Raw genomic sequence first — 22,380 nt, forward strand, 5'->3', positions numbered from 1 at the left:
TTGTGGGGACTTGGTTCCCTGGACTGGTTGTCCCCAGGCACATCTGTGTGCCCTTGTCAGCTCTCGGGAGAGACTTCGAGAATCTTCACGCCTTCACCTTACTTTCTTCATTGCCAGCGGCTCTTATAGTTCTTGTCTTTCTGATCAAGGAAATCTCAGTTAGAAATGAAGGGACTGAATGTGGTTACCAGGGTGACATCCTTGAGGACAGGAAGGCAGGAGGAATTTTGTAACAGCTCTGTGAGGCAAGATGTCTTGATGGAGGATCTGCTTTGGAGGAATAGCCTGATTTGGTATGGCTAAGTCTGAGCTGCCATGTGGATATAGAAGTGAATATAAGGTATATTGTTTCATTTGTATTTCTCTTGGTCCATAGGAAAAGCAAAAATTTCTGGGACAAAATTACTATAAAGAAGGACCTGAAGGAAATGATATTCGAAAGACAAATGTTGCTCAGATCCGGATGGCATTCCGATACGAGACCCTGTGCAATGAGCTCAGCTTCCTGTCTGATGCCATGAAATCAGAAGAGATCACAGCCCTGACCAACTAGTCGAACGTTGGACATGCGTTTTAACTTTTTGGTTTAATTTCAAGTCTGCCGTGATTAACAGTGGTCAAGATACCAAACTAGGACTTTCCTCCATGGAGACGAAACCACTGAAGAACTTTCAAACTAGTGATTTTTGGTTGCACTGTTCACTTTAAGGTCTAACATACCCATTTCGGTGGCTTCCCTGGTGGCTCAAAGTGTCTGCCTGCAATGCGGGAGACCTGGGTTGGGAAGATCCCTGGGTTGGGAAGATCCCCTGAAGAAGGAAGTGGCAACCCACTCTGGTATTCTTGCCTGTAAAATCCCATGGATGGAGAAGCCTGGTAGGCTACAGTCAATGGGGTCGCAGAGTTGGACACAACTGAGTGACTTCACTTCACTTCACTTCATGCCAATTTCTGTTAATATTTTTGAGTAATAGATGGTGACTCCTCCTTGGGGATCTGGGAGCTGGACTAGTTCCTAATTTTCCAAATGTTCCTCTTCAAAGTGCTAATGCTTGCATCGTGGGGGCCAGGATCTTGCATGGTCCAGTGCCCGGATACGAAGTCTGGTTTTCTGCCGTAGTCTTCTCTATATACCCCGCAGGCTCGTTGGTAGTTGTTCATTTCAGCCTCTCATGGGCTGGCTGCCTTAAAATCTACTCCAAAGCTCCCTTTCATAAAGGAGCTACTTTGAAAGAATTAGACAACTTCCTTCTTTGCGTTTTTTTTTAAATGAGTTTTAAAACTGTTTATTTAGCCTTCCTCCCTTCATATTTAGGAAACCAAATATTCATATCACAGCCATCACTCCTATCCTGTGTCTTGGTTTCCTCATCTGAAAGGTGAAGGTTTCGATCAGATGAGTGGTTTTCCGTGGTGTTCTGTGAGCTCAGTTCCTGGACCACTTCAGGGCAGGGAATGAGAAGGGGGTTGAGGCTCTGAGGTGCTGCTTTTACTTCAAGGTGACTCAGCTTTTATCGGTTTTATACTGGGGCTTCTGTGTACTTACATTTGAACTAAGGACTTTGAAAAGCACAGGACTAGATGACCTCTGTTCCTTTTGGTTCTAATATTCTGTGACTGTAGCCCAATTATCATTTTACTTATGAACAGTTAGGGCCACAGAAGTGAAATTTGATTAAGGTCACACAGCTCTAATAAGTAATAGGATCAGAACTAGGTTTCCCTAATCCTAATCTAGTCCTTTCCCCACTCTTCCTTCAGGCCTGACACATTTAGAATTTTTTTTTATCACTGTAACTTGGTGCATTTCCCACCCCCCCCACCACAAGGTGAAATCTCTCCTTTACCTAATATGCAGACCTCTTCAGTATGTACCTGGTCCCAGGGGCCAGGTAGAAAGCATTTTTAAAGACCAGTCTGAATTTAAGCTTTACCAATGTACTCTTCATCTGTGTTACTAGGGCCTGGTACATAGTAGGTGCTCAATAAATGTATATTATATAAAAATGAACGAATCTCCTCTTTTGGAAATATTTTAAGGTTGTATGCTCCTGGAACTCAAGAGGCTGCTCAAGGACCTTCTTGTCCATCTCTATGGACAAATATAGACTAGAGTAAGCCCTTGTGAATCATCACAGAGTTAGAAGAACACTATTTTTGCCTGTGAAGATGCTTACCTGGCTTTAGGTTGTCTTGTCCTGTTACTTTGTAACGATTATTCCCTCCACTGGTCAACTTAGCATACGGAACAATAAATACAGTCTTTTTACAAGGCAAACATATGCTACCTTATAGCTAACCATGAAACTGAATGAAAACCGAGCATTTATTTTAGGCACTCGTTTTTAAAAAGCCATTTGTATACATTTGCCTGAACATAACAAGTATTTTACAGTTCTTCATTGTCATTTTGTGTGTATCAAGCATTTAATTATTAAAGTCTGTTAGGGCTGTGGCTCAACAGTTTTAAACTATTTTAGGCAAATCTTTTAAGTTTTAAAGAAAAGATATAGGCATCATGAAAAGCTATCAATAATAATGACTAATTTATCTATTCTGAATCAAGATTCAGATATGGATGACATTCACTAGGAAAACTCAAAAATTTGAACTCAAGCTTTCAAAACCCCGGAGGGAAACTTTTGCCCTTTTTTTCTAACTTCTGCTGTAACAGTTCATGAGTAAAGTCTCACATGGTCATTTCCTTTCCCTGGATATATCTCCAGTCTGTTCAGTCAACACCTATTGCATTTTACCTGACCTGCACGCTTTTCAGATACCTTTTTCTATAGCACGATGCACTTTTATTACATCATCAATCTAATTGGCCTTTTTAGGGTGAATCTCTTTCTTTTGTGATCACAGTTGGAATCAAAGACAATTGTACACTAGCCCACGTTTCTAGCAGAATGGTTTTTGAGACATGCTTACTCGAAAGGGCTCAAGTTCACACTGTTACTTGAAACTGCATTGTTGAAATGATCAATGTTATTGTTCTGTGCCTCATGAAAACCAATCACAGTTGTTCTGTGCCTCATTAAAACCAATCACAGCTCCTGGGGTGGTGGTTACCAGGCCTGTCCTGCACCTTTACTTTGTCTTACCTTGGATAAGGCAGAGTTAAAAGCACATCCCTATGGCTTTCTCTTTACTTGTTTCTGAATGCCGTGATGGTGAAATAATATTTTGATCATTTTCTGAGATCGCAGACGCAACTGAAGGTGATACACTGGTAATAAACCTAGGTATTCTCTACCTAAAAACTATGACTGTTATAAAAAACAGGTATAACTAACTGCAATAAAAGGAACACTTATCAGACATAGTTCCTTGAAAATTTTTATACCTTCAACCTCTAAAGAAATATCTTATTAGGGAGATAGAGTATGCCAGAGTTAAGACTATAAACAGCTGCAAGATTGTAAAAATAAATCTCTGAGGGGGCTTTTATGTCTTTGACACCAAAATGTGTACTTCTCCATGATGATACACATTAATTATAAACTGCTACTCCTTCTTATAAATGGTTTTCCCATTCTCAGCACTAAGATTCTAGCCTGCTTCTCTAATTCTACTCTTTTATCTTAGAAATGATCTTACAAGGTAAAATATCAAAACCACCACAGGGTGAAGTATTTTATTATTTTTACTATCCAGTAGGGTAATAGAAAGACATGAAAACAAATGAACAGCTGTTGCTGTTTATGTTATATTGTCATTATAAATGTCCTTTATAAATGTGGGTGGTCACCTGATTTCTCTAATCTCCAAGTAGCTTTCTTACTCCTAGATAAAGAAAGCAAGCTGGACTTAAGAAAAAAAGTTAAAAGTACAAATTCTTTGGATTGCCTTTTAATGAATCCAACTTCTTAATGATAAAAATCACTGAACCAAAAGATACTTTCAAGCAGCCTTATTACCTATATTAGGTATAAGTAAATCGAGTCTAATTTGAAGTGTTTTAAAACATAGCACAAAAACAGCACAATCCGCCAGAACACAACACAAAACAGTCCTCTAAGGAATATAAACACTTGGTATATAAAAACGTGAAACTACATAATAAAAAATCTCAATTACCTAAAATTTAATTGCTAAAGATTATTTATTGCACAATACATCAGTTTGCCCCAAGAACAAAACAGATACTATTATCTTCAACTTCTAAATTCAGTACATAGTCAAATCCATTTTCTCAAACTAAAGTTCTACAGTATTATGAGTAAACCTTTGTTATTAAGACAGGGAAACTTTATAACTTACAAATTTCTTAAGAGTTCATGAAACAGCTTCATAAATCCTAGAAGGCACACATATTTCCTATCATAGTAAGTGCATTTAAGTACTTAATATTTAAAAAAGACAAGCTGTACAGAATACAAAAAGTACACATTTCATCCATTAAACAAATTTACAACTTTTACAATTAGTTATTACAGTAGAACCTACCTAACATTCACATCTAAAGAATTATTACCCAGTTTAATGGAGTGAGCAAAAAACTGTGCTCATTTATTTGATAAGGCTAGTAAAAATATATTTCACAGTATCAGTTAGTGTCTTGGAGCTTATATTGGAAAATAAAAAGGTTTGGGCAACATCAAGTCACTGGGCTCACTATGAAAAATAATTCCTTGAAAGGTGAAGGATTCTGGGGGATAAAATCATTGGCTATACCTGGAAAGATCCAAAAATCTATGAAGAAATTTTATTCATTTTCAGAAACATTCTTAAATTGGGCAATCTGAATGAGACTCAGCAAAGTCATAAAGATAGTACTCCATGGAACATATTTTAGAAGATTTAATCTCCAAAGACTTTTATCTCAAAATTTTCAAAATATGTTCCATGGAGTACTAGGGAACCTATGGAGGAGAATTAGAGGTCTGGATTTTGACTTGGATTTAATTGAATTTTTTTTGGAAAAAAAAAAAAAAAAAATAACAAGTCCCATCATGCAACTGTGTTACTCGTCAAATTCCAATATACTTGTAATCACCATGCATTAACATGTTTTTGTTGACTGACTTCATAAATATTTAGTTACTGTGGTACATAAATTTATATACGGAAATGTATAATGAGAAAATGATAGAGCAGGGGCGGGGTAGGGGGGTACTGGGGGGTACTGTGTGTGTGTGTTTGTGTGTGTGTGTGTGTGTGTGTGTGTGCAGCACGTGTGTGTAGGGATTTTGAGTATAATTTTTACTTGGGAAAAAACAGTTCTGCTGCTGAAAGAAAGTGTGAATACCACAGATAAAGTCTGTTTCTAAAGAGCCTGCAAACGAGAGGAAGGGGCTTTCTCAGGTCTCACAGCCATCAAGTGCACTGCCAGGTCGACAGGACAGAGACCCCAGTATTCCTCTTGTATAAACAGCTGCCTCCATCAGGAAAGTAAACCAATTATTAGTACTATATTAGGGGGTAAAATCCAAGCTACATTTGGTCAGACATTTTTCCTAAAAATTACTTAATTTGCATTCTGATTAAAGTCCCCAGTATCCAAAAATTCTGCTGTCAATAAGCAGCAACTTAAATTGTATGCTTTGGTATTTCAGAAAATAGTAACATACCAATAATAAATCAGAAAATTATGTGGAATGTTAAAACACTTTTAAAGACATCAGGCCCTAGTTTATTATATGCTGAAATGTTAATATATAGCATAAAATAAAATTTTACTTTATCAACAAAAATTTTAAAAAATGGCTCAAGTGCTGCTGAACACCATATCTATACTCTTTCCTGGCGTTTCAAATGAAATGCAGTGAAAGAGAAAGTCAAGTCATCTCCTAATTTTCAGGGGTGTTTTGTGTACATATGGTTAAAAGGCTACATACTATTTTCTTAATCTAAGAAATTTGAAGACTCTGGGACCTCAGGAAGATGCCTTCAAATTAAGAAAATAAAAGCACCATAACCAATGTTAAAGACTTATCATAATTTGGACATAAAATTTAGGGTCTATGATGAAGAAAAACTTCCATCTGAATCTCCAGGATGAATAAGTATTACCAAAAGCTATTTAGAACAGTTTCCCAGCTGTAAGAAAGCATTTCTAGAATAGCCAAGAAGACTCCCCAGCAGAAATCCATTTACAAGGCAAAGTCCTGCCCTAATTCATAGTCTTCACCCAAGTTACACAGCATGGGGGGAAAAGACACTTAAGTTAAAAAACATGTAGTTCCAAAACACACTGTTAAAGTTAGGAAATAATTAGGGCTTATTTCAAGTACAAACTATTAAAAGAGCAATAGTCAACCACAAGGGGGCATACATATTCCTTAGATCCCAGCAGAAAGACTAATTTAAGTAGTAACATGCACTCTGATGTATTATACATTTTCAGTTAAGATTTTCTCTCACATGCCTACAACTTTTTAAAATTCAAGGTTTATTTTAAACCTAACTAAATAGATTGCAGAATACTCTTGCCCTGAAAAGTAACAGTGTTTCAGAAGCCCCCCGGAAATGTTAACTCAGCAAAGAATTCAAGAGCAATTAGTCCTAATATGTATTAGAACAGATAAATAATAGGAAAATATAGTCTAAAATGGTAGCAAATTTTAGTTTATCCGAAGTGGAAGACAGGGAAAGTTTATCAAAATAAAAGGACAAACTGTCAGAATAGCAAAAATAAGAGGGTGGGGGGGGAATTGCTGTGTCTGTGCTACAATATCCCTGCCCTCTTTCCCCATGACTGAAGTATGTATAGCCCACACCAGCAATGGAACACTTCACCAGGAGGTCACGGCCTGTGGGGCTGGCCTGCCTCATCAGCCATGTTAAGAATATAGTTAGCCATATCATCTTCAGTGGGTGCATCAGATACCACCCAAGATTCATTCGCTCCAGTCATCTGTAGGCGACAAATAGGGCAATTCCTGTGTCGATCACTCCTATTAGAGAAATCAAATAAAGAATAGTTTGTTTTCTTTTTCTGTTTAAAACAATGAATTTGAAATGTAATACATGTACATTTTTTTAAAAAAGGAAATAGCATAAAAATGTATAGTGAAAAATATATCTCTTCCTCCTACCCTAATCTTTATTATCCCCAGAGGCAACCGCTGTTAACCAGTTTCTTATATATTCTTCAGTTTTTTATATATTCTTCTAGAGATAGACTAGCCTTGACCAGCTTGTGTGTGTCTACACATCACTGCTCTTTTTAACAAGTATCAGCACATGTTAGAGCTGCCTATTCAAAATACACTGTTTGGATAGGCCATAACTCATTTAACTTATCTCCCATAGAAGGAAGGACATCCAGATTTTTTCCTATCTTTTGCTGCTATAAACAATGGAATGGAAGCATTCAAGGCTTAAAATAAAATGAACTTTACATGCAGAATAATTTTGGGGGAAGGAAAGAGCTTATATATAATCACTTAAATAAGATTATGTTTTCCAAAGGGATTTTTTTCTCTTGTCAAACATTACTTTGAAAACTTTAAAAATAGCATATTTGAGCCAGAAACATGTCACAGAGGGAAAATATTTTTCTCTTTATTGCTCAGTGAAATCTGAAACCTAAAAGTAGTTAATTGCTCTTTGGCTTCTGTGCAAAAATTTATAAATCTGTTCTAAAAACTAAATGTGAAAGTAGAGCTGACATATATTGTTCAGATTCATTTCTGGATCTTCAGAGATAGTTTTTAAGATAATTATCTGTGCTCTTCTGTGCGCAAAAGTCACAATTTTAAAATAGTCGATTTCTGCTTCTGGCCAAGGGACCAGATTTATCTTCCCACTTAAAACAACTTAAACACTGGACAAAATACATGAAATAATGGTTTTCAACACTAAACACAAGATGACAAAGGATTATAATCCCAGAGAGATGGGAAACAAAACAAGGTGAGCCCTATAATTACCCAGCTCACTGCCTCTGAGAGTTCCCATGCCAGAGAGAGAGCAGGGGAAACTGAGACGGAGCCTGGTAGACTCCCTGAGTTGACAAGACAAGAGCAGAGAATCTTAGGACGCCAAGACAAAACTAGTTCATAGGGTAAAGTGCTGGACAAGAGAAAGCTACACAAAGGGAGAATCCCAGAGTCTACTGAAGGTCCCTGTAGATACATTCAGCAGAGTAATGATCAGTGTGTGCAAGTCAGGAAACTACTCAAGCCCAGGAATCACTCAAAAGGATCTGAGGGGACAGTAACCAAAGCTCACGAAGGGCCTGGACATTGCCTGTTCCTGCCAGACAGAGTGGAAAACCTTCTCATTTATGGAGCATCGGGTAGAGTACTCTGAAGGCTTGCCTCAGCAGGGCATAATTAGCTCTAAACTAAACATCACTTTGGTCCTGCCTAACAAGCCATAAAAGCAAGACTCAAAAGGATCAAACCGTTTCCAAGTAACTATATCCCAGAACAAAGCTCAAGGATATTTACAGGAATACAAAAATATCCAGTACCCCAAAAGGTAAAAAAATCACAATGTCTGGAACCCAGCTAAGAACTACCATTCATACAGAGAAGCATAAAAATACAATCCAAAATGAAGAAAACAATCCATCAAAACTAATCCAGAATTGACAGATACATCAGAATCAGCAACAAGAAAATGAAAGGTTATGATAACTATATTCTATATACTTAAAAAGCTAGAGGAAAGACCACATATTAAGCAGAGACTGGAAGATATTAAAAACTTGAACTTCTGGATGAGGACTAAGATATCTGAATAAAAAAATACATTGAGTGGGATTAATGGCAATAGACTGCAGGAAAAAAAATCAGTGAATTTGAAATGATATAGCAGTATTAATTATCCAAAATTAAACACAGAGAAAATGACTCAAAAAAGAAGGAAAATAGTATGTGAGGTGTGCAAAAGTGGTCTAGTACATCAGTGGCTGGAGTCCCAGAAGGACATGGGACAAAAGAGAACAGAAAAAGATGTTTAAGAAAATACTGGCTGAAACATTTCCAAAACTCATGATACTATACACCTACAAATCCAAGGAGCTCAATGAATCCTAAGTGCAAGAAACATGAAGAAAACTAAGGCACCTCAAAATCAAACTGCTGAAAGTCAGAGATGAAGGGGAAAAAACCTTAAAAACAGCCAGAGGAAAAAAGGCACATTACTTACAGAGGAAAAAAGGCACATTACTTACAGAGGAAAAAAAGATAAGGATGAGAGAAGATTTCTCATAGAAAATGTTGTAAGCAAGAAAATGGTGGAGCAATGTCATTAAAGTACTGAGAGAAAAACTATTATCAGTCTACAATGTTATATCCAGAAAAAATCTCTCTCAAAAAAGGTTTTGCTGTCATTCAAAAAAATTCTATGGAATTTATAAAAAAGAGCTAATAAATCAATCATTATTAAGGTTGCAGGATACAAGACTGATACACAAAACTGCTTATTGCTAGTATATAGAAATACAATAATCAAAAATTGAAATTTAAAAATAACATTTAAAGTAAAATAAAAATTATAAAATACTTAGGGATAGATCTGTCAAGGATATGCAACACTGGAAACTACGATTGATGACAGAAATTAAAGAAGACCTGTGGGAGACCTGGGTTTGATCCTTGGGTTGGGAAGATTCCCTCGAGAAGGGAAAGGCTACCCACAGTATTCTGGCCTGGAGAATTCCATGGACTGTATAGTCCATGGGGGTCACAAAGAGTTGGACATGACTGAGCGACCTTTACTTTCACTTTCAAATAAATGGCGAAACATTGTGAGAAGTGGGTTGGAAGATTTAATATTGTTAAGAAGTTTTATTATTGTTTAGTCACTATGTCCGACTTAACACTCCCCAAATTATTTAATTCAATCTCAATCAAAATTCTTACAGACTTTTTTGGGTAGAAATTGATTATAAAGTTGATTATAAAATTCACACTGAAACGCAAAAGATCTAGAAAAACCAAAACAACTTTGAAAAAGAACAAAGCTGGAGGACTAATACTTCCTGATTTTAAGACTTACAAAGCTACACTAATCAAAGTAGTATGATATTGGTGTGAAGTAGACAATAGGTCAATGGAACAGAAAAGAGTCCAGAAATACTCACCTGTGTTTGAACAACTGATTTTCAACAAAGGAGCAGAGGCAATTTTAGAGAAGAAAAGACAGTCTTTTCAAAAAACTGTGCTGGAGCAACTGGAAAGCCATTAAGGGTAAAACAAAAATTTTTTGATCCATACCTCACACCATATAAAAATTAACTCAAAATGGATCCTAGACCTAAATGTAAAACCTAAAAACAATAAATCTTTTAGAAGGAAAAAATTGAAGAAAATCTTCGTGACCTTGGGTTAAACAAAGATTTCTTAGATATGACACTAAAATGATTATTCATTAATCACAAATTGAGAAACTGGACTTCATAAAAATTAAAAATTTCTACTCTTTGAAAGACATTCTTAAGAGAATGAAAAGATAAATCACAGAGTGGGAGAAAATATTTGCAAATTATATATCTGATAAAGGGCATGTGTCCATAATACATAAAGAACTCTCAAAACTTAATACAAAAACAACTAAGTAAAAAAATGGGCAAGTAGGATCATCAGTACCATGTTTCTAGATTCCATATATATGCATCAATATATGGTATTTGTCTTTCTCATTCTGACTTACTTCACTCTGTATAATAGGCTCTAGGTTCATCCACCTCATTAGAACTGACTCAAATTCATTCTTTTTAATAGCTGACTAATATTCCACTGTGTATATGTATCACAACTTCTTTTCATTCATCTATTGATGGACTCTAGGCAGCTGTTGTAAACAGTGCTTCAGTGAACACTGCAGCAAAGGAGACACAGACATAAAGAATAGACTTCTGGTCACAGTCAGGGAAGGAGAGGGTGGGATAAATCGAGAGAGTAGTATTGAAATATATATATTACCGTATGTAAAACAGTTAGTGGGAATTTTCTGTATGACGCAGGGAGCTCAAACTGGTGCTCTGTGACAACCTAGAAGAGTGGGATGGGGAGGGAGGTGGAGGGAGGCTTAAGAGCGAGGGGACATATGTATGCCTGGGGCTGATTCATGTTGATGCATTGCAGAAACCATCACAGTATTGTAAAGTAATTATCCTCCAATTAAAAATAAAATACAGTTTTTAAAAAAATGGGCAAAAGAATCTGAATGAATATTTCACCACAGATGAAATACATATAGATACGTATAGAAATTAGCATAAGAAGTGCTCAGCACCACCAGTCAGCAGGGAAAGGCAAATTAAAACTACAATGAGATACCACTACACATCAATTAGAATGGCTGCAATTAGAATGACAAATACCAAGTATGGCAAGGTTGTAGGGCAACTGGAACTTTCATACACTGGAGTGTAAAATGGCACAACCACTTTGGAAAACAACTGGCAGTTTCTTAAAAAGTTACACATACACCTACCATATGATCTAGCCATCCCACTTGTAGGTGTTTATCCAACGTAAAAGCCAAAATGTACATCCATAAAAACAGCTGAGCACAAATGTATACAGCAGCTTTATTTGTAACAGCCAAAAATTCAAAACAACCCAACGTCCATCAACAGGTGAATGGATAAAGAAGCTGCAGTATATTCGTACAATGAATACTACTCAGCAATAAAAAGCAAGGGACTACTGATACATACTACAACAAAGTAAATCTTGAAAAAATTATAATGAATGAAAGAAGCCAGACCAAAAAAGAGTATATACTGTATGGGACATCTAAATTATTTTATAGCGAGTGACTGAAACCATATTAGTGGTTGTCTGGGGACTAGGAGAAGGGATTGGGGGAAGGAGACCTTACAGTGGGCAAGAGGTAACTTGAGGGTGATGGATTTGTTCATTATCTAAATTGTGAGGATGACTTTTATGATTATATACATATGTCAAATTGTACTTTATATATAGTTTACTGTATGTCAATGATAAATTTTCTTAAATGCTTGATTCTTATTTTGTAAAATAATGAGCTTGACTAGCCATTCTCTAAAGTTCTCCTCAGGTCCAATATTCAAGGATTAATATTATTCTGATGACATATGGAGGGAAAATGTAGAAAAGAGGAAAAAAATGGAAGGGAAAGGAAAAATGTTTGATTCTAGACTTTAATCAGGCACAAACCTCTTTATAGCAAAAGTAAATTGTCAAAACTAAGCTACATCCTCACATTATAGACTATGTATAAAAATATTTTAAGCAGTAAGAGGCATGCCATAAAATCCAAAGTATTAAAGAACAAAGTCTCTTATACTTAACTATAATATATTTGCATTTTTTGAAGTGTATTCATATACACTTCCCCATTTGACCTTGGCCTACCCCATGAAGGCAGATTACTTACCACTTGTCAATGCACTTCTGACAAAAGCTGTGAGCACAGGGCAGGATAAGGTCAGCCCGACCATCCATACAAATACAGCACTCTTCCTCGTCAGTCAGCTGCTTTACCCTGCAATGGGAAAAATGAGCTGGAGCAGTGATATTCTCTGTTGTCACTGTGCTGTAAACTTTCTTTCCATTGGTTTAAAAAGCGTAAACAAGGATGTATGTGCTCTCAACACAAAGCACATGACTCATGCAGTATCAGAGTAAAATAACCTGTATTTTAGGGATAGCAAACATATTAGGGAAGAAGTACTAGAGGGGAAATTTCATAGAGAAAAGACTAAATAAAAGATAAATCCTGAGATGGTTTAAAAGAAAATATGGACTAAAACCGGAAATATTCAGGTCTTTCTGAAAATAACTTAGCCCATTTTAATCATATTGAATTTTTACACATGAATTCAACCAATATGATTTATTCACCATGCAGGATATAAAGCTCTCTAAAATATGGGCCCTGCCATCAGGGTCTATATATTGTGCTGCTGCAGCTAATGGGCATATAAATGAAAGAACAGCTTAGTCTTAAGGTTCAGGTGCTATATGAAATATGAAAGAGACAGAATGCAAAGTATCTGTCCTCAAAGAGCTCTTCCATCTTGGGAAGAAAAGAGATGTTCAACCTTCTACTCCAGCCACAATTTAGATGCTCCTGAACGAGCCAAGCGCCTTTGTAGGTGGTGTTTTCCTTTCCTGGAATACCCTTGTGAGTTTGACAAACTCCAACCTCAGTTACTCAGCTCAAGATACCATCTTCTCTATGCTCTCAAAAACCAACATTTTCCTCAACTAAAGGTCTTAAATACTGCATTTTATTGGCTGTTTATTGGTTAGTCTATCCATAAACTGTAAACTCATAAGGAGTTTGTCTTAGGTTCTCAATATGTATTTCTTGGAGTGATTTAAATTTGCTTTTAATCTTTGTGCTATTCTGTAATGTTTAGGTTTTCTTCATCAAGCATGTATTGCTTTTATAATTATACAAAAATTAAATGTTCCAAAGTATAGCCACTAGACTATAAGCTTCTTAACGGTAGAAACTACCTCTAACATGTTTTTATTCCTGGCTGTGCTTATACCACTGTATGTAAGACACTGATATACTACTTTAAAATCTGTCAATTTGTATATAGAAAATAAGCAAATGTCAAATGTGTATTACATGTAGTAAGTGCTAAGTAAAGAAGGAAGAAAGTATATTTCAAATTTGTCAGAAAGATAAGGCAGAAAAATGACAGGATTTCGATAGAGGACATTCAATGTGAATAAACAAAGCTAAACAGGTAGGGGAAAGTGTCTATCAAGCAGGCTGGTATGAAAGACTGCTTAAGTATAGCAGAGATAATCTGATCCTTGTATGTCAAAAGAGTAAGTTTAAATTTGTTTTGATAGACTTTAATCAAGGGGAAAGTGAACCCCCATTGGAAATAGTGCTTTAGCATATCAACTGGGAGAGCAGTATGAGGGACAGTCTAGAGAGAGGAACACCAATTAGATCCTTATTTCAGTATTTCACCTGGGACATAATTAAGCCTGGTCTAAGGGGCATTACAAAAGACAAATCATTAGGATGTGGTAACAGAGTAAATGCTGTGCTTCAGCAATGCATAAAAGAGGGCAGCTTCTGAATTGAAATTGGGAAACTGAATGAAAACCTAGATGGGTGTGGATCTAATGTATTTTTCTATATCTATTTATTTCAATGTTTAAATGCTTTTTAGGTGCAAGGTAATGCTAAAAATCCTTCAAGCTAGACTTCAGTAGTACATGAACTGAGAACTTCCAGGTATACAAGCTGAATTTAGAAAAGGCAGAGGAACCAGAGATAAATCACCAACATCTGTTGGATCAGAGGAAAAACAAGGGAATTCCAGGAAAACATCTACTTCTGCTTCATTGACTATATTAAAGCCTTTGACTATGTGGATCACAACAAACTGGAAAATTCTTAAAGAGATGGGAATACCAGACCACCTTACCTGTCTCCTGAGAACCTGTATGTGAATCAAGAAGCCACGGTTAGAACTGGACACAGAACAACTGACTGGTTCAAAATTAGGAAAGGAGTATGTCAGGGCTGTATATTGTCACTCTGCTTATTTAACTTATATGCAGAGTACATCATGTGAAATGCTGGGCTAGATGACTCACAAGCTGGAATCAAGATTTTTGAGAGAAATATCAACAACCTCAGATATGCAGATGATACCACTCTAATGGCAGAAAGTGAAGAGGAACTAAAGAGACTCTAGATAAGGGTGAAACAGGAGAATCAAAGAGCTGGCTTGAAACTCAACATTCAAAAAACTAAGATCATGACATCAGGTCCCATCACTTCATGGCAAATAGATAGGGAAAAAGTAGAAACAGTGACAGACTTTATTTTCTTGGGCTCCAAAATCACTGTGGATGGTGACTGTAGACATGAAATTAAAAGATGCTTGCTCCTTGAAAGAGAAGCTATGACAAACCTGTGCGTGCTAAGTCGCTTTGGTTGTGTTCGACTCTTTGCAACCCCATGGGCTGTATAGCCTGCCGGGATCCTCTGGCCATGGGATTCTCCAGGCAAGAATACTCGAATGGATTGCCATGCCCTCTCCAGGGGATCTTCCCAAACCAGGGATTGAACCTAAGTCTCTTATATCCCCTGCATTGGCAGGCAGGTTCTCTACCACTAGTGCCACCTGGGAAGCCCAGACAGCATATTAGAGAATACAGACATCACTTTGCCAACAAAGGTCTGTATAATCAAAGTTATGGGTTTTCCAGTAGTCATGTATAGATGTGAGAGTTGGACCATAAAGAAGGCTGAGTGCCAAAGAACTGATGCTTTTCAACTGTGGTGCTGCAGAAGACTCTTGAGAGTCCCTTGGACAGCAAGGGGATCAAACCAACCAATCCTAAAGGAAATCAACCCTGAATATTCATTAGAAGGACTGATACTGAAGCTGAAGCTCCAATACTTTGGCCACCTGATGGGAAGAGCCGACTCACTGGAAAAGACCTTGACCCTGGGAAAGATTGAGAGCAGGAGAAGGGGTTGACAGAGGATGAGATGGTTGGATGGCATCACCGCTCAAAAGACATGAGCCTGAGAAAACTGCGGGAGACAATGGGTAGGGAAGCCTGGCATGCTACAGTTCAAGGGGTCGCAAAGACACACAACTCAGTGACTGAACAACAACCAGGTGCTATGTACTGTGCCAGATCCAAAGGAGCTGGGGTCTCTGCCCTTGAGGAGCTTACAGTTTATATCTAAGGATGTGGACTTGGTTGTCAGTAGCAAAGAATATAACTGAATCCATAAAGGGTGACAGACAGGGTTTTGAAGGTTAGAGTTTAAAACTGAGGAGCAGAGGGCCACAAAGAACAGCGTTCTGGATGGAGGAGATGCAGAAGCAGCCAATGGAAGCCGTACTACGTTCACTCGATTGTTTTGCTACCTTCCTAGCAGTACAGTTACCAGAAGAAGGAGGGAGAAAGGCTTGCTGTTTGTCCTTATTAGACCACTTGTAGAATGGAGAATTCAGTTCTCTGTCCCCCTACTCTGAAAAACAAATTTACAGATAAAAGATCATCCAGGAAAGCCCCTGGAATATAGAAGAGACCAATATAAACAAAGGCTGAAGGAACTGGGGAGGTTTATCCTGGAGAACAAAAGGCTCAGTGAGAATTTGATTAGTGTGTTCAAGTCTTTGACTGAGAGAAAACAGACTTGTGTGGTGGAATTCCAGAGGGTACTGTCACTGAAATTAGTAGAAAACAGTAATAATTAGTAACAATGATAGTTAACTTTTATAGATATATATTTTTATGAGCCAGGCACTGTTCCAAGTATTTTACATATACTAACTCACTTAACTCTCAAGAGTCCTATGAAGTAGATCTTATTACTGTCATTTTCTTTTAAAAGATGAGGATACTGAGTAAAGAGAGGTTTAATAACTTGTCCAAAGTGACACAGTAAGGAGTAAAGCCAGGATTTAAACACAGGCAATTTGCTTCTAGAATCTGTGCTTTGCTACTTTGGAGAGCCAGATTTTGCTCTAAGGAAAATTATGCAAAAGGAAAAATTACACAGTGATTAAAGCCATTTGTGTATCAAAAACCTTGTCTTTCTGAGGCAGTGAGTCCCACACAACTGCAGGTGTTCATGTTCAAGCTGGACTACCACTTGGCTAAATATGGTAAGTCTCGCTACGCAAAGTGCTATCCATGGTGAGCAGTAGTGACAACACCTGAGAGCTTGACAGAATCTCAAGCTTTTTCTCAAAACCACCGAACATCAAAGTTTAAGAAGCACTGCAGTACAGGATCTTCGTGCACCAGGGAGTAGTAATGCAGAGATTAGAGCATGGCTGTACTGCCAGACAGGCCTGAATGTCAATCTCCGCTAGACCAGTTTCTAGCCATGTCATTCATTTGTCTAAACCTCAAGTTGCTACATCTGCAATGAACCAATATTTGTATTCCCCTGGGATTGCTACGATTTAATGGGTTTATTAAAAGGGCTTCCCTGGTGGCTCAGATGATAAAGAATCCACCTGCAATGCAGGAGACCTGGGTTCGATCCCTGGTTTGGGAAGATCCCCTGGAGAAGGGCGTGACAACTCACTCCAGTATTTGTGCTGGAGAATTCCCATGGAAACAGCAGCCTGGCAGGCTACAGTCCATGGGGTCACAAAGAGTTGGACACGACTGGAGTGATTAAGCACAGAGCACAATGAGTTTATACATGTAAAGCACTCCTCACAATGCCTAATACTCTGTAAGTATTTAGTAAATATAAAATACTACTAGAAATAGGTAGCAGATATAAGACTGAATCAAATAAATACCTCCCAAGATCCCACTCAATCTGAAAACTCTATTTTTCTATGAACTAAGTATATCAGGGTATAAAAAAAAACAAAAACCCAAAATATACAAAGGCAAGCAGCAGCCCTAACCTACCAATTATGCATTGAGTTTCCCAGTCTAGAGGGCACATGAAAAGGGATAACACTCTTACCTTCCTCATTAAGATGACTGCAATAAGAAAAAAGTATTACTTTCATTTTCTACCACAGAGACTAGTAAATACTATTTACTATTAAATGCTATTTTCAACTTTTAAAATACTTTAAAAAAATCACCATTTTGAAGAGGGAAAGGAATGAAAAACAGAAAATCAGATGTCTGTCTTGGAAAGATTAACTTAACAAAATACAGGAAAGATAAGCCTAAATGCTACCTATAATACAGATGTCTGTCTTTGAAAGATTAACTTAACAAAATACAGGAAAGATAAGCCTAAATGCTACCTATAATACTCAAACTTTGAAAGATTAACTTAACAAAATACAGGAAAGATAAGCCTAAATGCTACCTATAATACTCAAACTTTGAAAGATTAACTTAACAAAATACAGGAAAGATAAGCCTAAATGCTACCTATAATACTCAAACTCATTTGGCATTTCATCAGTAACACTTGTACTGCCCAAGCCTAGAAAACCAAATAATCCTATTAAAGACAAACAGGAAAGAATAATTTAAAATACAATTTTACTACAACATAGTATTTGGAAACCAGCTGGTTAAGAATGGATCGGAAAATGCAATTGCAAATGGAGCAATAAAAATGAAGTTCTTGTTAAGCATATTCTTAACTTTAAGGTAAAAGATACTGTCAGTACTGATTTGTGCTGTCTACCCTGTTTGACAATAAGACAGGATGTCAACATGTCTAGACCCACGTAAGCCTTTTTCCAGTGAGGCATTCACAAATTTAAATTATGGTCATGGCTGTCAAATGGCAACAGGTGGGTGCATTCACATGCCAAAAGCATTATGGAGAAGGAAAAGAAAGTCTAGATAGAACAATAATATATTAGGCCTGAGTAAACAAGCACCATCACAGAAAATGCTGGCTGACCTCACTTCCTTCTGGTAACTCAGTACATGCAATATGTGCACCACCTACTTGTCCATTCCAGAATGGACTGCCAAGTCCTGGAGCCAATATTTACAACAGTAATGCTCCAATTAGTCAGATACCTTTAAGAAAAACTGGAATGGTTTTACCAGATTCTTGGACCTAATTCCTTGAAGGGCTTTGATTGTCTAAGATCCTAAATGAGTATTACAAGAGGGTATTAACTATATACCTTGTCATTAAATGCAAGCGGGTTGAGTAGATTCATGGAAACTGGGTTGACAGAAACATGTGAATCACTTTAGTTTTTCTTTAATGTGGCACTCTAACAATGTCCTGAAACACAGAATAGTCCAAAAGCAGATCTGGGATATAATACCATCTGAGACAAAAAGTAATGTGATTTAAGAAGTCACAGAGACCATTAGCAAAAATATTACTGTGATATTCAGTAGTTTGCATGTTGGAAAAGAAGAGAAACATGGCATTTATGCACTGCATACCTTCCCATCCAAAGACTAGCCTGACAAGATGTTACAGATGCTGAGTTTTCATCAGCGTCTTCAGAGGTGGAGCTCTGTGCTAATACTCCTGCTGCTTGACTTGTGATGTCTTTATAAAGCTGGATAAACTGGTACAAATTCATGATCCGTGATGCTTCCACAATGCCACTGCTTTTGTTAATCTAAAAATACAAAGAAAATGAAAAAAAAAAAAAGTTGATAATCTTTGACTGATTTTTTCCCAAAAGGGGAACAATTATTTAGTCACCTAGGAAACAAAGATTGCAAATTACCTAAAAAGAGAGCAATAGTCTGAACAAATGAATAATGTCACTTCCTCTACGTTTGCAGGGTTCAAAACACACAATATTTTCTCATGTGATAGTCAAAATAACCTGTAGGGTTGATTAGGCATCAACTTATTTAGTAGTGGAGGTCAGGCAATTTTCCCAGACTTAAAAAATGAATTTTAGAGATAAATCCTTTTAATTTATTTAAAGAATTTCTTAAAGGTTTATTTGAATCCAACAACCACTTGCCATTCTACTATAACTGAAAGAGATTAGTTTCTTGAATATCTTAAGTTTTATTATATACCAACACTTACAAACTGAAGCAAGAAAACTATAATAAAATCTATTTTTAATTGCTAGGTAACTGCTTTACGTCTAGCTTATATTCTTTTTAAAATACTTATTTATTTATTTTATTTTTGGCTGTGCTGGGTCTTCATTGCTGCATGGGCTTTTCTCTACTTGTGGCGAGCAGGGGCTACTCTTGAGTTGCAGAGCGTGGGCTCTAGGGTGTGCAGGCTTCAGTAGCTGCAGCTTCCGGGCTCTAAAGAGGCTCAGTAGTTGTGGTGCAACAGCTTAGATGCTTTGCAGCACGTGGGACTGTCCCAGATCAGTGATCAAACCCCTGTCTCCTACACTGGCAGGCAGATTTTTTACCACTGAGCCACCAACAAAGCCCCTAGCTTACATTCTTAATGTGAGGAGGTATTGGGGGCAAGTGTGAGATAATAGGTAAGAAGAGACAATATTGTTTTCATCTGTCTTGGGAAGTATGTAGTATGGCATACATTCTCTCTTCAAATGAGCAAAGCCAGGATTGAGGGCATCATATTCTTGGATAAAGAACTTTAAATAATCAGAGACAGATTATAGAGATGTGAAAGACTTCCTGTCAACACAGGAGATACCACAGAAGACAGTGGGAACTATTAAATGCAATTGAAGTATGAAACCTATTAAGTGCATATCAAAGTATATGGAACAAAAAAAATCAGAAAGCATTTAGAAAGAAATGAAGAATAGAGGGAGAGATATAGAGTAGACCTTAAAATTGTAAATGAAAGTTTTTTAAAGTATTGCTGGAACTGGGGACATGAGAAAGTGAAGTGGTTTGATTATATTAAAAAACATGTTACAGCAACATTTCAATATTTTGAAGAATAACAGTTGTAATTAGCATTTATTATTAGTTGAGAAGACAGTAAGAGAAAAAAGTTGAGAGTCAAGTATGAATCAGACTCCATATTGTGAAAATGGAAGAACCATTTCTAATAGAAAATTGATTCAGTTTGGGGAAGGTTAAGAATCTATCTGGAGATGCAAATGTGTAAGATTCTTTGTAATAGATTATACATGGGTAGAGAACAAATAGAATTACAGGTGATTGGAATTTAGGTGGGGAGAAGACTCTTGAGAGTCCCTTGGACTGCAAGGAGATCCAACCAGTCCATTCTGAAGGAGATCAGCCCTGGGATTTCTTTGGAGGGAATGATGCTGAAGCTGAAACTCCAGTACTTTGGCCACCTCATGCGAAGAGTTGACTCATTGGAAAAGACTCTGATGCTGGGAGGGATTGGGGGCAGGAGGAGAAGGGGACGACAGAGGATGAGATGGCTGGATGGCATCACTGACTTGATGGACGTGAGTCTGAGTGAACTCCAGGAGTTGGTGATGGACAGGGAGGCCTGGCGTGCTGCAATTCATGGGGTCGCAAAGAGTCAGACACGACTGAGCGACTGAACTGAACAAAAAAAGACTTTCAGAGCTGAGGAAACTGAGCCAGTCTTCCTTTGGAAATGCACAGTTCATTAGAAATTAGGGAATAATTCACATAAATGTAGTATTTAATAGCAAAGTTTATCAAACTGCAATTTTTAAACTGAAGTATAGTTGATGTATAATTATAGGTATACAATTTAAAAATTCATAATTTTAAAGGTTATACTCCATTTATAGTTATTATAAAACTATTTATATTCCCTGTATTGTACAATATATCCTCATAGCTTATTTTACACCTTATAGTTAGTCTTGTTAATCCCCTAGCCTTATATAGCCTCTCCTCTTTTCCTCTCCCCACTGGCAACCAACAGTTTCTTTACATCCATGAGTCTACTTTTTTGTTATATTCACTACAAACTATAATTATTATAATCATAGGACTTACAAAACAAATGTTTACCAAGTGTCCATTATGTGGATGTTACAGGTACTATATAGGTACTACTGCTCCAGCACTAGTGACACGTGTATAAAAACCAGTTAAAATCCCTGCCCTCACGAAGATTCCTCTAGAGGCTGGAGAGACAAAATATACATAAGATGGAAATAAGTCTTATGAAGAATATTAAACGGAGGAGAGAAAATGCTGAAAGGTTGCAGGGAAGGCCTCACAGAGGTACCATTTAGGAACTAAAGCGGTCCAAGAATGAGTCATGTGGGTATCTGGGGAAAGAGCACTCCAGGCTAAGAGAATAGGAAGTGCAAAGGCAGATGTGAACCCGGCCAGTACCATAATGTCTTGCTGACTGTAGCTTTGTAGTATCATCTGAAGTCAGGAAAGTTGATTCCTCCAGCTCCATTCTTCTTTCTCAAGATTGCTTTGGCTATTTGGGGTCTTTTGTGTTTCCATATGAATTGTGAAATTTTTTGTTCTAGTTCTGTGAAAAATGTCATTGGTAATTTGATAGGGATCACATTGAATCTGTAGGCTGCCTTTGGTAGTATAGTCATTTTCACAATATTGATTCTTCCTACCCAGGAACATGGAATATTTCTCCACCTGTTTATGTCATCTTTGATTTCTTTCATTAGTGTCTTTTAATTTTCTGTGTACAGTTCTTTTGTTTCCTTAGGCAAGTTTATTCCTAGATATTTAATTCTTTTGTTGCAATGGTAAATGGGATTGATTCCATAATTTATCTTTCTGATTTTTCATTGTTAGTATATAGAAATGCAAGTGATTTCTGTGTATTGATTTTGTATCCTGCAACTTTGCTAAATTCACTGATTAGCTCTAGTAATTTTCTGATACTATCTTTAGAGTTTTCTATGTACAGTATCAGGTCATCTGCAAACAGTGAGAGCTTTGCTTCTTCTTTTCCAATCTGGGTTCCTTTTATTTCTTTTTCTTCTCTGATTGCTGTAGCTAGGACTTCCAGAACTATGTTGAATAACAGTGGTGAAAGTGGACACCCTTGTCTTGTTCAAGACAATATGGTACTGGCACAAAAACAGAAATACAGACCAATGGAACAAGATAGAAAGCCCAGAAATAAACCCATGCACCTATGGGTACCTTA

General features: G+C 37.1%; 2 protein-coding genes across 8 annotated transcripts in view; one reads left to right on the forward strand and one right to left on the reverse strand.

Annotated features, from left to right (window-relative positions):
- The window catches only part of AMPD3 (adenosine monophosphate deaminase 3), a 52,487-nt gene extending 47,540 nt beyond the window's left edge, over positions 1 to 4,947 (forward strand). For all 6 annotated transcript variants that reach the window (XM_070383919.1, XM_070383917.1, XM_070383916.1 and 3 more), the window contains one exon: positions 377 to 4,947. In XM_070383919.1, the coding sequence (XP_070240020.1) occupies positions 377 to 553 (177 nt within the window). In that variant the 3' untranslated portion in view covers positions 554 to 4,947. The remainder of the gene's footprint in view (positions 1 to 376) is intronic.
- RNF141 (ring finger protein 141) overlaps positions 4,087 to 22,380 on the reverse strand; it is a 36,989-nt gene continuing 18,695 nt past the window's right edge. For both annotated transcript variants that reach the window (XM_005897956.2, XM_070383920.1), the window contains exons 4-6: positions 18,786 to 18,967; positions 12,322 to 12,429; positions 4,087 to 6,899 (exon numbers count right to left, since the gene is read on the reverse strand). In XM_005897956.2, coding sequence (XP_005898018.1) covers positions 6,749 to 6,899; positions 12,322 to 12,429; positions 18,786 to 18,967 — 441 coding nt within the window. In that variant the 3' untranslated portion in view covers positions 4,087 to 6,748. The remainder of the gene's footprint in view (positions 6,900 to 12,321; positions 12,430 to 18,785; positions 18,968 to 22,380) is intronic.

Source organism: Bos mutus, chromosome 15 (genome assembly GCF_027580195.1).
Source record: "Bos mutus isolate GX-2022 chromosome 15, NWIPB_WYAK_1.1, whole genome shotgun sequence".
Classification (NCBI taxonomy): Eukaryota; Metazoa; Chordata; class Mammalia; order Artiodactyla; family Bovidae; genus Bos; species Bos mutus.